This window comes from Dama dama, chromosome 20 (genome assembly GCF_033118175.1).
Source record: "Dama dama isolate Ldn47 chromosome 20, ASM3311817v1, whole genome shotgun sequence".
NCBI lineage: Eukaryota > Metazoa > Chordata > Mammalia > Artiodactyla > Cervidae > Dama > Dama dama.
In genome coordinates, this window is record NC_083700.1 from 29,786,182 (window position 1) to 29,803,037 (window position 16,856).

The 16,856-nt window shown below is 34.2% G+C and overlaps 1 protein-coding gene across 2 annotated transcripts in view; it reads left to right on the forward strand.

Moving 5' to 3' along the window:
* TRIM33 (tripartite motif containing 33) overlaps nt 1-16,856 on the forward strand; it is a 137,577-nt gene that overhangs the window by 95,984 nt on the left and 24,737 nt on the right. For both annotated transcript variants that reach the window (XM_061121089.1, XM_061121090.1), the window contains exons 5-10: nt 2,104-2,220; nt 4,893-5,007; nt 6,956-7,102; nt 7,573-7,690; nt 9,107-9,381; nt 10,115-10,279. In XM_061121089.1, coding sequence (XP_060977072.1) covers nt 2,104-2,220; nt 4,893-5,007; nt 6,956-7,102; nt 7,573-7,690; nt 9,107-9,381; nt 10,115-10,279 — 937 coding nt within the window. The remainder of the gene's footprint in view (nt 1-2,103; nt 2,221-4,892; nt 5,008-6,955; nt 7,103-7,572; nt 7,691-9,106; nt 9,382-10,114; nt 10,280-16,856) is intronic.

Below are 16,856 nucleotides of genomic sequence, written 5' to 3' on the forward strand. Positions count from 1 at the left end.
GACAGCTCTGTTTAACATCTGGCGCCTCCCTGATTTTCTAGCGTTGTCTTTTCCTTAGCCCTGAAATTGACAGATGTCTTCAGAACTGTGTACTTTTGTGCATTCAGATTGCTTGCCCCAGTGAAAGCTCTTACCTTTCTCCCAGGTTTGTTTACCTAGAAAGGTCTTACTCGCCCTTTAACATCCAGTGTAGGTGTCAACGCTGTATGAAGGCAGGAAAGGGAATGTACTTTCTCCTAGGTGTATCATGGTGTCTTTGCTTCCTGCTTATTCATATGAATGCATTAAGACATTTCTAGAAGTAGGATTCTGAAACATTATTTTGAGTTGAGAAAAGAAAATTGTACAGATTTAAATTTCATTAATTAAAATTTTGTGAGTTATGGTACTAGTTGACCTTTCTGCCCAATGCCTTCTTATTTGCTGACATATTTAAACTCTGGATCAAAAGATCTTTCTTCTTTACAATGTAAAGCTTAAGTCAAAAGGGTTAGCATGGAAATCTCATATTCCTGCTTTATCCATACAGAGTAAACAAAGTAAAATTTCATTTTGGCCTTCGAGAAATCAATGGTATAGGAAATGAATCAAATGTTGTTCCTTTAATGTTTCTTCAGTGAAGGAATAGTTTGGCTCACCTTTGTAACAGAACCTCTTTTAAAAGCCTTTTAAATTAAAATACTCACATGCTTTTGTGCTGTTTAGTTAATATATCATGCAAGTTATCATGTGCTAGACTTTACATTGTAGTTTTTTTTTTGCTTTAAAATTTTTCTCCATGAAAATCATAAAATGATATGCCTGTTATATATATTTCATAATATACTGTTATGTATATTTCATTAAGAATAAAAAATTCTTAATGCACAAAATAAAAACCTCATTTGCCAGCTGTTCTGTGTAACCACAATCACTCTATTGCTCTAATCTTTGCATTCTGATTCTCTCAGTTTTTCCTTTACATCTTAAACCCCAACACTCAGCAAACTTTCCTTTTGTTAACAACTTCATAGCCTTTCCTCCTGTATTTACCATAGCACAGACTTTTACTAAAGGTACAAACGTTTAGGTGCTCATAGCCTTCCTCTGCGTCTCAATTTCTGCTTTTACTTTAATGATCTGTGTCCACATAGACAATGAAAACTTCCTCAGTACCTTGAGCTTCTCTTTTCTGGCAATCTTTTCTTGATTCTGCCTTAGCTAGGCGTTCAGTTTTTAGGTTATACCATGGATGTTATGGCTCCAGTTAAACTTTCAAATTACCAAAGTTTTGAAATTACAAAAGATTACCAAAGATTTTAAATTTGGTAATTTCAAATTACCAAAGATGTTGATCACTGTGACAAAGTCAGAGACCATTGTTCAAACTTGTTTCCTCAGCTATACCCATTAGTACCGTACCCTAATCATCTGAGCTACTGTCTTAGAGTTCTAGCTGATCTTCCCCTTCTCTCTTTTTCAGATCTTTTATATTATATTTCTGTATGATTTTCCTGGCAGCTCAGATGGTAAAGAATCTGCCTGCAATGCAGGAGACCTGGGTTTGATCCCTGGGTCGGGAAGATCCCCTGGAGAAGGAAGTGGCAACCCACTCCAGTATTCTTGCTTGGAGAATTTCATGGACAGAGAAGCCTGGTGGGCTACAGTCCATGGAATCGCAGAGTCGGACACGACTGAGCAACTAACACACACATACATTACAAAGTAGCACTGATTTTATGAGTTTGGAATTGTGGGTGGTTTTCCCCCTTTGAAAGTATTTTGTATCATGTGATTATATTTTATGATTTAAAATGTATACAACTCATGCCATTATTTGGATTTTTAAAAAATGCAGTCCTGAATCGAAACTGGAACACTTGAGCAGTTTTGAGTAATTTTGTTTGTTTGTTTTATAGTGGATTCACTGGGTCAGGTTAAGAGCGAAGGATAATTGATAGTTAAAAGTTGCTGGTGATGTAAGGGGTGTGTGTCCTTCTTAGAATGTTGATCATTTAAGTAAGGTTTTAAGATTGACTCATCCAGCAGTTGTTCATTCCCAAATCACAGTCATAAATTTTCTGTTTTAAATGTAATTTTGTTTTGTTTTGTTTTGTTTTGAAGGTATCAGTTTTTGGAAGAAGCTTTTCAAAACCAGAAAGGTGCAATTGAGAATCTACTAGCTAAACTTCTTGAGAAGAAGAATTATGTTCATTTTGCAGCTACTCAGGTGCAGAATAGGTAAGTGTGGTTCCTTAAAACCAAAATTTCACTTTAAGGATTATTAAACTCAGTGGGTCCAGTTTAAATTTGTTTTCCTTCTATATTATATTAAGCATATATAGAAAAGATTTTTTTGAGGAGTAAATAATTTGAGTTTGGATTATGATGTTTATTAAAGAAAATTTAATTCACTAAAATTTTGGATACTCATTTAGGATACATCTTTGACTGTTAATATAATTAATATCACTCTAGTCTTCGTAAGGCTTATTAGTTGAATGTAGAAAAAGCAATTAATGTATAAAGAGTTGAATTATAAAATTTTAACTAGAGATTGGAAGACAGAGGAGAGAATGTGAAGAATGGTGGACAAATTTTCCATCTGTAAAACAAGCATTAAAAACAGTACTTATCTTACTTGTATTATTATGAGAACACAGTTTCTGGCACATAATTAACCTTCAAATTTTAGCTTTTTAAAATCACGAACACTAGTTTTTAGACATCATATTTTCGTTAATTTCTGAATTAACTAAATTTATTGATAAAGCACATGGGACTGGGACTTCTCTGGTGGGCCAGTGGTTAAGACTCCATATTTCTACTCCAGGGGCCATGGGTTCGATTCCTAGTTAGGGGACTCAGATCATGCAGTGTGGCCACAAAAAAACAAATAAAAACAGACACACAAAACCCATAAAGGCTGTTGGGACTAAGTTCATAAGTGAGTAGGTTAATAAGATTAGGACTCCTAAAGGAGTCCTTGCAGACAAACACTTGGAGCTGGCATAATTAAAACCCCTATGTTCTTAGAGGTATGAATAAGGGTTCATATGTTTTTATTCTTCAGACTCACAAAATTAAGACTTTTAGGTTCTCTAGAATATTAAAATTAATTTTTGATGATTTAAAAAGACACAGTAAATACTTAAAATATTGAAGATGAATGAATGGTGATTGTATAGTATATTAGATAATAATACATTAGACATTAAGAGATGTTATAACTTTGACCCTGAAAGGTTATACCAAAGGAAAATAGAGGCTCCTCAGAGGTTGTAGATAAAATGTAAATATATATACACAGATACTAGTCATGGTTTGTTCTTGTGGTTATGTCAGGATGTTTTTTATACTGCTGTTATATTGTAGATGATATCAGAGAACATAACTGTCTTCTCATAAATTACAGATGGTTATCCTTTTCAGAGAAAGGATAGAGAGAGAATTCATATCATAGTCCCATATTTTTATACATATATTTTGTACATATTTTGTATAAATGTTCCTCAATCTGTATAGACAGTTGAGGCTTATGTGTCGTATGATTACAGATAGTTGGAGAATTTCATCTCCAGAAAGCTTTAAAATAAAGCATTTAAGATTAAAATCTATAATTATACTTCTTTTAAATTCTTTGATGACTTTTCTCCATTTTTTACTGTACGTTCATTTTTTTACTTCCTTTACAATCGAAAAATGTGTATTATACATGCTTAAACCTAGGGGTGTTTGACTCTACTGCCAGCATGCTTGATTTCAACCTTTGGCTGAATCTTTTTTTTTTTTAATTTTTAAATTTATTTATTTTTAATTGGAGGATAATTGCTTTGCAATGTTGTGTTGGTTTCTGCCATGCATCAGCATGAATCAGCCATAGGTATGTGTATGTTCCCTCCCTCTTGAACCTCCCTTCCTTTCCGAATCATTTTGAGTCATGTGTTTCTTAGCACAGTAATTAGCACTCTAATTTTAAAAAAATTGTCCTCCACTCACTTTAATAAAATAAGGACAGCACTGAGTAAAAATTTCAAATCAGTGCCTGATGTACAAAGGAGGGATAACTACATTCTTGACCCAGTGTATTCAAGTTATTAAAATTTGTACTTGATAAATGAAAGGCAATTTTAGTGGTTGAAAGTGTTAGTTATAGTTTGTACAAAAGTAGAATGTGTAAAAGTTGAAGATTACTGTCTTATGATTGTTTGTTAACATTTTATGTATTTATATTTGTGGAATTTTTCTCTTCCTATTTTATAAATAGCAAGATATTGGCTATTTCATATTTGCAACCAGAATTTTCATAGCTTCATGGTAGCTTATATTTATTTCTAAAACATTTAACAGCTGTTTTTATAAAAGGAATGAAAGTGTTTTATTCCCTTAAAACATTCTGAGAAGTAAGTCATTTTGAGAAAAACCCATGCAATGAGTATATATGAATTCACATTTGAAGTAGTTACAAGTGAACTTAAATGCCTTTACGCTTCCTACTATTTCAAAAGATAATAGTATTGGTTGCAACATTGGTTCTTTGCTCATTGTTCTTGAAAAGCACTATGATTAAATAGAACCAGTGTGCCATATTTAACACTAACCAGCAATCATTGATGGCATATATTTGTATATCACTTTTAAGTCATAGAAACTAAAGGAGATTGCCACGTAGTGTAACAAACTGTCCTTTATGAAGTTAATTTAAAATTACTAAATATTTAATTCATTCTTTGTCTACATATATAACTTGTTTGGGCCAAATTGAGTGGTCAGGTCTGCCAAAACATAAGTTGTACATTTGACAAAAATTTAATTACTCGTTTAAGTACCCAGTTGGATGAATTTCTGTTACAGTTGGTAATTCAGAGACGTAGGAAAAGTCGATAACCTAATGATGCATTTCTCTTATTCAGGATAAAAGAAGTAAATGAGACTAACAAACGAGTAGAACAGGAAATTAAAGTGGCCATTTTCACCCTTATCAATGAAATTAATAAGAAAGGAAAATCTCTCTTACAGCAGCTAGAGGTATGGTTCAAAGCCAAAATAAAACAAAAACTGCTTCTCTTGCTCTTTAGCTGTTTTTAATGTTTATTGAAAGCTCTTTTAGATTGGTTGTGGGGGGGTATGAAAGTAAAGTCAGTTAAAAATTTTTTCGTGTGTTTTTTTAATTGGAAAATCCTTTTTTCAAGTTACTTTCTAGCCCAATTTAATTAATAATACTTCAGCTGTATCAGTTAGGAGATAGTGTTGGCCTCTTAGAAATGAAAGAATTATTACTAAAATGTGATGTAAATGAAGACAAAGCTGACCTGCCACACTCCCTCTTCTCCCCTCAAGATGGGCCCCTCAGTTTAACTTTTACATGTGAATGTATATTGGGAGTCTTACTGACTCATTTACTGGTAATTTTGTTGTATTATGTCTTTATGTTGCATATTTTGAGGTTAATATATGAATGTAAATTTCTAGATGAGAAGCCAGTCAATTTGTGAAATCCAGATTGTTTTAATCAGAGACTCTACTGACCATAGTTGGTTGATCTCAAAATTTTGTGGTTTGAAATTGCTTTAGGTAATATGGGGTTACACTTAAAGTACAATTGAAAAGTAATAATTTAAATTACATGGATATTTGATTATTTAACTTTTATTAGTTACTGTTAACCTCAAATTTTTCATAGATTTTTTTCTGTTGCTATTGCTTTATAGAAAATTGTGAAATATTAGGCATAGTTACATATAAATATATGTCAGCAGAGTATTATTTCTGAATTTCTGTCTTGAAATACATGTTGCCATTGTTCCACTATTGTCAGATTAAAAGTATTCTCACGCATATTGTTAGTTTGAGGTTTCTTGTGACTGTTTTATATCCAGCCTAGTTGTGTTTAACCTTAATGGATTTTTGTTTTCAAACGGACCTTGTAAAGGGAGAGCATGAGCATGAGCAGGCAGTTATTTTTGATCCCTTTTAACTTACAGTAATACATTTTAATTATAGGTCTAAAGTAATGTTCTGAAACCATTTCAAGAACTTTTGAATTAAAAGTTTTGAATTAAAGTGCCTCTTATTGCTAAAATATACACAAATACCTAATAATAAATCTGCCCCATATTTCTAACATGCTGAAATTTAAGCAATAGATATTTTCTAGTGTTCTATGTTTCTAAACTTTGTAAAATAGAGGTTTACCTTAACTTTATAAAAGGGATGATTTTCTGGGAAGTTGTAAATAAAACTCCCATCAGTTGAATATTTTTATCTACTGATTTACATTATAAAGTGAGCAACTTATTTCCTTAGGAGAAAAATTGTTCAGTAAACTCAGATAAATCATTTTTGTAAGAAAGTGGTTAAGACTGAAGAGGCAAGTTGTTTTAGCATGCTGAAAGTCAAAGGACATAGAGCATCCTCTATTCCTTCTGGCCGGTTTCATCCCCAGAAAGCAGTTTATTTTTCCTTTGCAGCATTTTCCTCAAATTGGTCTTTGCTTCCACTCTGCAATTCATCTTTCTCCCTTTGTCTTAATATTTAAAAGATTTTTTCAGCCTCATTGCCACACCAGTAGATGGCACTGGTAACACAAAATTTTCTTTGGCCTGAGAAGTGTATTGAGTTAAGATAATAAAATTATTTCTAGAGGTCAGCTCGTATGTCATAAGCTCTATATATTAGATTAGCCTAGTGGAAGGACACTTTTTAACAAAGCCTTTTCATCTTCTGAAGGAAAAGGGAGACATAACTAACATTAGTTTCTGTATATACAGTGTCTATTTTAGCCCAGAGAACTAAGAACTAAATTTTAGTCCCTCTTTTGTTAGTAACTTTGTCCTTGATCATAGATTCATTAAATAATGAGGAACTTAAGTTATCCCATATTTAAAGAGAAATATAAGTATTATGTTCATTTGCGATAGACATTGAATTGATGTACATATAGTAATTCCTCAGTGAACCTCTTGTTCTGTTTCAGAATGTTACAAAAGAAAGACAGATGAAGCTATTACAGCAGCAGAATGACATCACAGGCCTTTCCCGGCAGGTGAAGCACGTCATGAACTTTACGAACTGGGCAATTGCGAGTGGTAGCAGCACAGCGCTACTGTACAGCAAGCGACTGGTGAGACACACAGTACCTTCTTCTTCTTTAAATTGACCTTATTAAGATGTTACTTATGCCTATTTAAATTTACATTTTGAATTTCAGTAGACGTAATCACCATCACACCACAATAAAGAAGTTTCCATTACCTGCAAAAATTTTTTTGTTTTTCTCTACCCCTAGCATTTTGCAGCCACTAGTCTGAATTTCTGTTGTTTTCTACAATTTCATATAAATGAAATCATACACTAAGGTTTGAATCAGTCATAGATTTTGGAAATACCTACTTGTATAATGTAGTTTATCTCCAGAAATGGCAGACACTCAAGCATGTGCATTTGATTGTTAATACAGTTTTTTTAAATACTGATTCTGTCTCATCTGAGATGGACACTCTGGGGCTATATGAGTTTTTATTATGTCTTTATCTTGTTTGTTTTCTCAAGTGGTATTTAATTTAAAGACTAATGTGATTTTTTTCCTTTAAGATTACTTTTCAGTTGCGCCATATTTTGAAAGCACGGTGTGATCCTGTCCCTGCTGCTAATGGAGCAATACGCTTCCATTGTGACCCTACATTTTGGGCAAAGAATGTAGTCAATTTAGGTAAGAAATAATTAGTTGTATGGCTATAACTTGGAACACTGAATTAGGAGAAAGCAGCTAAAACAGATCTTAGATACTTCAAGATTTTAAGTGTCATTCTAACATGTAAACTTTTGGAAGATAAGTTCTTTTTGGAAACTCACTTCAGCTTTGTTCATTACATCTTTAAGAATGTTGAGAGTCGCCTTTGTATAGTTTTCAACAGTAGGTATCATTTGTAACTTTTCCCCCCACATCTTTTAAAATTGCTATTGACTGTTACATCTCAGAAACTTAGCAAATGAGTTTTTTCTCTAAATAATTTCTTACATGCTTAGTAGCTTATATATTGTACAAAATCGTCCACTTGTGGAAGGCCTTCAGCATGCTAATGTGTCCAAATCCCATGTTCTGAGGCATGTGTGAAAGATAAGAGTAGCTCTTTTGACAGGGAAGCCAAGTGGACTTTGCTTTTGTTACTCTACAGTGTGGACCTAAGGACTGTAGGTGAAAATTATAGATAAACATACAAACAGCTCAGTTTACAATACAACATCGCCCTCCCTGTCCACCCCCCCCACCACCACCCCCAAGCAACAATTAGAGCTGTCTAAGATTGATTAAACTTATTTTCAGAATAGTCAAGTCCTCACCATTGGAAGCTGTAAAAGCAGAAATGAATGGCTTTTTGTAAAAATAATTATTATTTTTGTGTATATTCAGGTTTGACTATACCTGTAGATCAGGCATCAGCAGACTGTTTTTGTGTGATGTGGTAGCTAAGTTTGGCTTTTATGTTTTAAAGAGTTGTTAAAACAAAAAGTATATGACAGATCTTATGTGGCCTGCAAAGCCTAAAAATCTGGCTTATTACAGGAAAAAGGTTTGCGAACTCTACTTTAGATCAAACCTTCCTAAAATATGCCTTCTATTCCTAGAAAGTACTTCACTCTGGAAAAAGGAAGGAGAATTTGTCATTTCCAAGGATATAAATAGTAATAGTTTAAAACATTCAACATGTCCATAGAAGACAGTGTAGTACTCTGTGCTGCACATTTTGACAGTTCAAAGGCAGATGGAGTCGGTATTAGCAGTCTCAGATATCCTTCAGTCTCCTTGGGAGAGAATTTATTTAGACTGACTAGGTGGGCCTCTTCTCATAGTATATCTTTCAGCTCTTTAATTTTCTGTACATTTGTGTAATTAATAAGGGCAGATAATATTTTCTGAGTAATCAGAAGTCAATTAATTGGCTTTGGACTATATTAGGTTTCTGATCGTTACCATCTTTGAACCTAGCTCCCTTCCTTGTTGTCCTATTAGAAGCTTTGAGCGGTGGTAGTTGTCAGAGGAGAGAGAAAAATATAATGATTAATCCATGATGTAGATGTTAGTTGATTATTTGCAAATTATTCTCATTTTTTTTAAATCCTTCAGGTAATCTAGTAATAGAGAGTAAACCAGCTCCTGGTTATACTCCTAATGTTGTAGTTGGGCAAGTTCCTCCAGGGACAAACCACATTAGTAAAACCCCTGGACAGATTAACTTGGCACAGCTTCGACTTCAGCATATGCAACAGCAAGTGTATGCACAGAAACATCAGCAGTTGCAGCAGATGAGGATGCAGCAGCCACCTGCACCCGCACCAACAACAACAGCAACAACACAGCAGCACTCCAGACAAGCAGCCCCTCAGATGTTGCAGCAACAGGTGAGTGTGATACCACATTACTGATAAAGATTATGAAGAGCTCAAGGCCATATATATTCTGTCCTATATAGGTGAGTTACACGTTTCAAAGTTACTGATGGGGACAGAGATCAAGGGACAGAGCCCAAAGATCAGTTTAAACATTTTCCTTGGATATGGCAGGGATGTGGGGGAGATATGAGGAAGGACAGGAGATAAATAGTTATGATGGGAAACAATTAACTTACTAGTATTATGGAGGTATGCAGGAAACACAAATTCTGTCACTGGGTCAGGAAGACCCCCTGAAGTAGGAAATTGCATCCCACTCCAGTATTCTTGGCAGAGTCTGTCATTAAGCGACTGAGCACACACACCATGGAGGTATACACATTTTTATCCCTCTATACCAGATCTTTTTTATTCTGTACCTGTGGTTTTGGGTCAAAGAACCGTGTTGTTTCTGTCTAATATCCGATATGTTCTTTAGGCTTTTGGTCAAATCATTTCCTTTGCTGTATCTTCCCTGCTTTCTTCTCTCCCATTCAAATCAAAACTGTTAATCTGGGGTTGATTAAGTTAATGCTGATAGGCTTTGAAACACACTTAGTCTAAGAGAAGGAGATTGGGGCAAGAGACGAGCAGAATGACTTACACTTCTTACTATCCTGAGAAAATTTTTACTGTAACATTTTATAATTGAAAGATAGATTTATAAATATTATTACATAAATGCAATATCTACCCTTTGCAGCCTCCAAGATTGATCAGTGTGCAAGCAATGCAAAGAGGCAACATGAACTGTGGAGCTTTCCAAGCCCATCAGATGAGATTGGCACAGAATGCTGCCCGAATACCAGGGATACCCAGGCACAGCGGCCCTCAGTATTCCATGATGCAGCCACACCTCCAAAGACAAGTATGCCTAGAGTTACATTTGTAAGAATCATACAATTTTAAAACTAAAAGACAGCAATTTTCTTAATCAGTTGCAGGAGGGAGGAAGGGTGGTCATGGATACCTTTGAGAATTTGACCAATGATCTGTTATCTTCCTATCCCAGGAAAATAAATATAAAATTTGTATTAAATTTTAAGAGCTTCTTTGATGTTTTTAAACCCAATGTATACTTTGTGTTGAGCATCCCTTATTTAGTCCAACCAATTCATTTTACAGAAGTAAAAAATAAAGGAGCTTGTTGTTTACCCAGAGTTCCTAGAGGTAATGGTAAAATTAAGAATAAAACTTTAGTTTCTTGAAATTGTTCTTCTCTTTTAATGTGACATTTTGACTTTTTTATTCCTCTCTTTACTCAGCGTTGTTTATTTTAGGATGGATATGCCTACTCTTGTGTCTAGAGAGGCATGTTTTCTTTCTAATCTTTGCTTGAATAGTAGATTGTATAGGAGGTATGATTACCTTTACATAGGATTTCTAATTATATATAAAAGTCATTTTATCATTGTTAGAGTGATGTTTCTCAAAGTATGATTTTAAGGCCATGAGAATTACTGGGGCACCTTGTCATAAATACATTCTGAGCCATATCCATTGAATCAGAATTTACAGGAGGGGAGTACTCAGAAGTATGTGAACTTGTATTGATTTAGATGGACCTGCATACGAAAGTTGCACAAATACCATCCTAGAGAAGTGGTCCTCCAATTTTTTGGCTGAATTACCTCTGAAAGACTTTTGAAAAATACATACTATAATACCTCACATTTGAAGGTTGACATTTAAAACTTCCATTACAAGTTTAAGTTTAAATAGTTGCAAAGGGCTTACTGTCTACCATATTATAAATACTGACATTATAAAGTAAAACCCTTGCACTATTTTTGTAAGTGGATCCACTGGAGTGGATATTACTCCAAGTACTGTGGCAGATTGTTTTTTTGTTGTTGTTTTCTTAAACTTTTTTATTTTCTCTTGGATTGTAGCCTATTTATGGTGTTGTGATAGTTTTGGGTGGATAGCAAAGGGACTCAGCCATAAATATATGTGTCTCCATTCTCCCGTAAATTCCTCTCCCATCAAGCTGCCACATAACATTGAACAGAGTTCCCTGTGCTATCCAATAGGACCTTGTTGGTTATTCATTTTAAATACAGCAGTGTGTACATGGCGGTCCAACAGTCCCTGACTATCCCTTGCCCCCATTGTTCCCTCATGGTAACCTTAAGTTTGTTTTTTAAGTCTGTGAATCTGTTTCTGTTTTATAAATAAGTTCATTTGTATTATTTCTTCTTAGATTCCACATATAAGGGATATCATACAATGTTTCTTTATCTTAGCAAGTTATTTTTTGAAAGTCAAAATTACATACTTTTTTCTCCTTGGACTTGAATTTATCATCTACTTTTGTAGAATTTTATCTTAATATATTTATGTTTGATAGACTTGTGAATCAGTTTGTTGTTTTCTGCTGGAAAGATATCTTTTGATTTTAAAATTCTGATTTCTGTTTATAATGCTATTATCAAGCATTAATACTTTTTCTTTAGACCAGATTTTCATTAAAATTATTCCTATACAGTTTAAGATGCATATTTACATGGTTTAAGAATATTAGGGAACAAAAGTTAAATTCTTTGAGATACACATTTCTTTATGCGATAGAGCCTTTTTCCTTTCCTATTCGTTTATGCATATTTGTATGTCTGTTACCTTTTACTGTTAAGAGTAAGTCAGAATTTAACATTGATTTATCAGTTGACAACTTCTTTAGGCCTTTCGTCATTTTTGTTGATCATTAAGTATCAGAACTCAATCCAAAGATTTGTTACCCAGGTTTTAGAGCCAGACACTTTCTCCACTGATTCATGCCTTTATTTTCAACTGTACTTTTGCCTATCTCTTCAGGGTTTTTTTTTGGTTTTGTTTTTTGTTTTATGCTGGGGTGGTATGCTGGATTAGATTATGGATGAGTTAGAGATATCCTGTGTTATATTTTATTTTTGGAGAAGGACAGTTTTGAAAGAAATAGTAGGAAAAAACTCACAGACCATGGTACATTCTTAAGTAAATTGGGTTTTCTTCAGAAAAAAAGTATATATGAAGGTTGACTATCTAGATTTTAATTTCCTTAAAAGTATTCACATACACAATGACCCCTTAGTTCTTGGAAAGCCTTTAAATAGTACCAGGAGGCAGGTACACCCTTTAGAATGGTGCAGAAGCTACAAAATCAGACCAGCCATCTTAGAACATTGTCCTTAGACTTTGGGTCCTACAGAAATCACTGTTAGAATTTTAAGTTTTAAAATATTTCAGATGATTTATATGTGTATACTAAGTTATTTCCCAAAGATTTTAATCTGTTATCTTTTTTTTTTAACATAACACACATATATGTATGTTTATCACACATAATTAAATTTATCTTGAGAAAACAAGAACATTAAACAACTCTACTAGTTTAAATCACCACATTAAGGATCATCTCAATGGATCAGAAAGGTATCTGATAAAAGTTAGTGATAATTCATGGTAATCTTGTAAACTGAATAGAAGAAATTTTCTTTATCCTGAGAAAATATATCAGAAACCTACTGCAAATATTTTGTTTTGTTTTTTAATTGAGATATAGTTGATTTTCAATAGTATGTGTTTCAGGTGTGCAACATAGTCAAAATTTTCAAAGATTATATTTCATTTATAGTTATAAAATATTAGTTATATTCCCTGTGCTATACAGTATATCCTTGTAGCTTGTTTATTTTGTATGTCAGTTCAGTTCAGTTCATTCAGTCGTGTTTGACTCTTTGCGACCCCGTGGACTGCAGCACGCCAGGCTTCCCTGTCCATCACCAACTCCTGAAACTTGCTCAAACTCTTTTCCATCAAGTCAGTGATGCCATCCAACCAGCTCATCCTCTGTTGTCTCCGTCTCCTGCCTTCAATCTTCCCAGCATCAGGGTCTTTTCCAGTGAGTCAGTTCTGTGCATCAGGTGGCCAAAGTATTGGAGTTTCAGCTTCAGCATCAGGCCTTCCAATGAATATTCAGGACTGATTTCCTTTAGGATTGACTGGTTTGATCTCCTTGCAGTCCAAGGGATTCTCAAAGAGACTTCTCCAACACCACAGTTCAAAAGCATCAGTTCTTCTGTGCTCAGCTTTCTTTATAGTCCCACTCTCACATCTGTATATGACTACTGGAAAAACCATAGCTTTTTTTCTTTTTTTTTTAAGTTAATTTATTTATTTTAATTGGAGGCTAATTACTTTACAGTATTGTAGTGGTTTTTGCCATACATTGACATGAATCAGCCATGGGTGTACATGTGTCCCCCATTCTGAACCCCCCTCCCACCTCCCTTCCCATCCCATCCCTCAGGGTCATCCCAGTGCACTGGCCCTGAGTGCCGTGTCTCATGCATCAAACCTGGACTGGCTATCTATTTCACAAATGATAATATATATGTTTCAATGCTGTTCTCTCAAATCATCCTACCTTCGCCTTCTCCCACAGAGTCCAAAAGTCTGTTCTTTACATCTGTGTCTCTTTGGCTGTCTCGCATATAGGGTCATCGTTAGCATCTTTCTAAATTCTATATATATGCGTTAATATACTGTATTGGTGTTTTTCTTTCTGACTTACTTCACTCTGTATAATAGGCTCCAGTTTCATCTGCCTCATTAGAGCTGATTCAAATGCATTCTTTTTAATAGCTGAGTAATATTCCATTGTGCATATGTACCACAACTTCCTTATCCATTCATCTGCCGATGGACATCTAGGTTGCTTCCATGTCCTAGCACTGTAAACAGTGCTGTGATGAACATTGGGGCACAAGTGTCTCTTTGAATTCTGGTTTCCTCGGTGTGTATGCCCAGCAGTGTGATTGCTGGGTTGTATGGGAGTTCTCTTTCCAGTTTTTTAAGGAATCTCCACACTGTTCTCCATAGTGGCTATACTAGTTTGCATTCCCACCAACAGTGTAAGAGGGTTGCCTTTTCTTTGCACCCTCTCCAGCATTTATTGTTTGTAGACTTTTGGATAGCAGCCATTCTGACCAGCATGAGATGGTACCTCATTGTGGTTTTAATTTGCATTTCTCTGATAATGAGTGATGTTGAGCATCTTTTCCTGTGTTTGTTAGCTATCTGTATGTCTTCTTTGGAGAAACGTCTGTTTAGTTCTTTGGCCCATTTTTTTGATTGGGTTGTTTATTTTTCTAGAACTGAGCTGCATGAGCTGCTTGTATATTTTTGAGATTAATTCTTTGTCAGTTGCTTCGTTTGCTATTATTTTCTCCCATTCCGAAGGCTGTCTTTTCACCTTGCTTATAGTTTCCTTTGTTGTGCAAAAGCTTTTAAGTTTAATTAGGTCCCATTTGTTTATTTTTGCTTTTATTTCCAATATACTGGGAGGTGGATCATAGAGGATCCTGCTGTGATTTATGTCAAGAGAGTGTTTTGCCTATGTTTTCCTCTAGGAGTTTTATATTTTGGTCTATCATTGAGAACTTTAATCCATTTTGAGCTTATTTTTATGTATGGTGTTAGACAGTGTTCTAGTTTCATTCTTTTACAAGTGGTTGACCAGTTTTCCCAGCACCACTTGTTAAAGAGATTGTCTTTTCTCCATTGAATATCCTTGCCTCTGTTGTCAAAGATAAGGTGTCCATAGGTGCGTGGACTTATCTCTGGGCTTTCTGTTTTGTTCCATTGATATATATTTCTTTGTGCCAGTACCATACTGTCTTAATGTCTGTAGCTTTGTAGTGTAGTCTGAAGTCAGGTAGGTTGATTCCTCCAGTTCCATTCTTCTTTCTCAAAATTGCTTTGGCTATTTGAGGTTTTTTTGTATTTCCATGCAAATTGTGAAATTATTTGTTCTAGTTTCTGAAAAATACCATTGGTAGCCTGATAGGAATTGCATTGAATCTGTAGATTGCTTTGGGTAGTATACTCATTTTCACTATATTGATTCTTCTGATCCATGAACATGGTATATTTCTCCATCTATTTTTGTCATCTTTGATTTCTTTCATCAGTGTTTTATAGTTTTCTATATATAGGTCTTTTGTTTCTTTAGGTAGATTTATTCCTAAGTATTTTATTCTTTTCATTGCAATAGTGAATGGAATTATTTCTTTAATTTCTCTGTTTTCTCATTGTTAATGTATAGGAATGCAAGGGCTTTCTGTGTGTTAATTTTATATCCTGCAACTTTACTATATTCATTTATTAGCTTTAATAATTTTCTGGTGGTGTCTATAGGGTTTTCTATGTAGAGGATCATGTTATCTGCATACAGTGAGAGTTTTATACTACTTTTCCAATCTGGATTCCTTTTATTTCTTTTTCTTTTCTGATTGCTGTGGCTAAAACTTCCAAAACTATTTTGAATAGTAGTGGTGAGAGTGGGCACCCTTGTCTTGTTCCTGATTTCAGGGGAAATGCTTTCAGTTTTTCACCATTGAGGATAATGTTTGCTGTGGGTTTATCATATATGGCTTTTATTATATTGAGGTATGTTTCTTCCATGCCGGCTTTCTGGGGGTTTTTTTTTTTATCATAAATGAATATTAAATTTTGTCAAAGGCTTTCTCTGAATCTTTTGAGATAATCATATGGTTTTTGTCTGTCTTTCAATGTGTTAATGTTGTGTATCATATTAATTGATTTGTGGATATTGAAGAATCCTTGCATCCCTGGGATAAAGTTCACTTGGTCATGATGTATGATCTTTTTAATATGTTGTTGGATTCTGTTTGCGAGAATTTTGTTAAGGATTTTTGCATCTATGTTCATCAGTGATATTAGCCTATAGTTTTCTGTTTTTGTGGGATCTTTGTCTGGTTCTGGTGTTATGGTGATAGTGGCCTCATAGAATGAGTTTCACAGTTTACCTTCCTCTGCAGTTTTCTGAAGAGTTTGAGTCGGATAAGTGTTAGCTCTTCTCTAAGTTCTATATGTTATCTTAAATGATCCTCATAACAACCTTCAGAAAGACAGGTGTCCATTTTCATTTGTCCTTATCCACATTTCTAAATTACCAAGATTGTGATTTTGCCTAACGTCACACAGAATTAAGAGTTAGGAATTGATAACCAGGTTTCCATTTGTAAATTCGTCATTCTACCATATTAGTTACACAATACACAATTATTTTTATTTACTAAAAGACCAAAGTGTCAAAGTGAAATATAGACAGAACAGAGGTTTTCTGTGTCTGATGATTGAAAACTTTAGGGACTTCCAGATCATCTATTTTTATATATCTTTGTTCTCAAGTAAAATCATATCACCAGACTGACAGGGTACAATTATTGTCAAGTTTTTGTTTTTTTCCTAAATACTATACCAAAATGTACAGAAAATGAAATAAAAAAAAAGAGGACAGAAAATAAAATGGATAAGTTTGAATTTTATTTTTCCTGCCTAAGTTTGAGAGGGCCTACTTTGTCTCTCAGCCACAGGTATCAAACACTGAATTTGTGTATCCTTACTAAACTGAAAATTGTTGTCAAGATACTGCTCATATT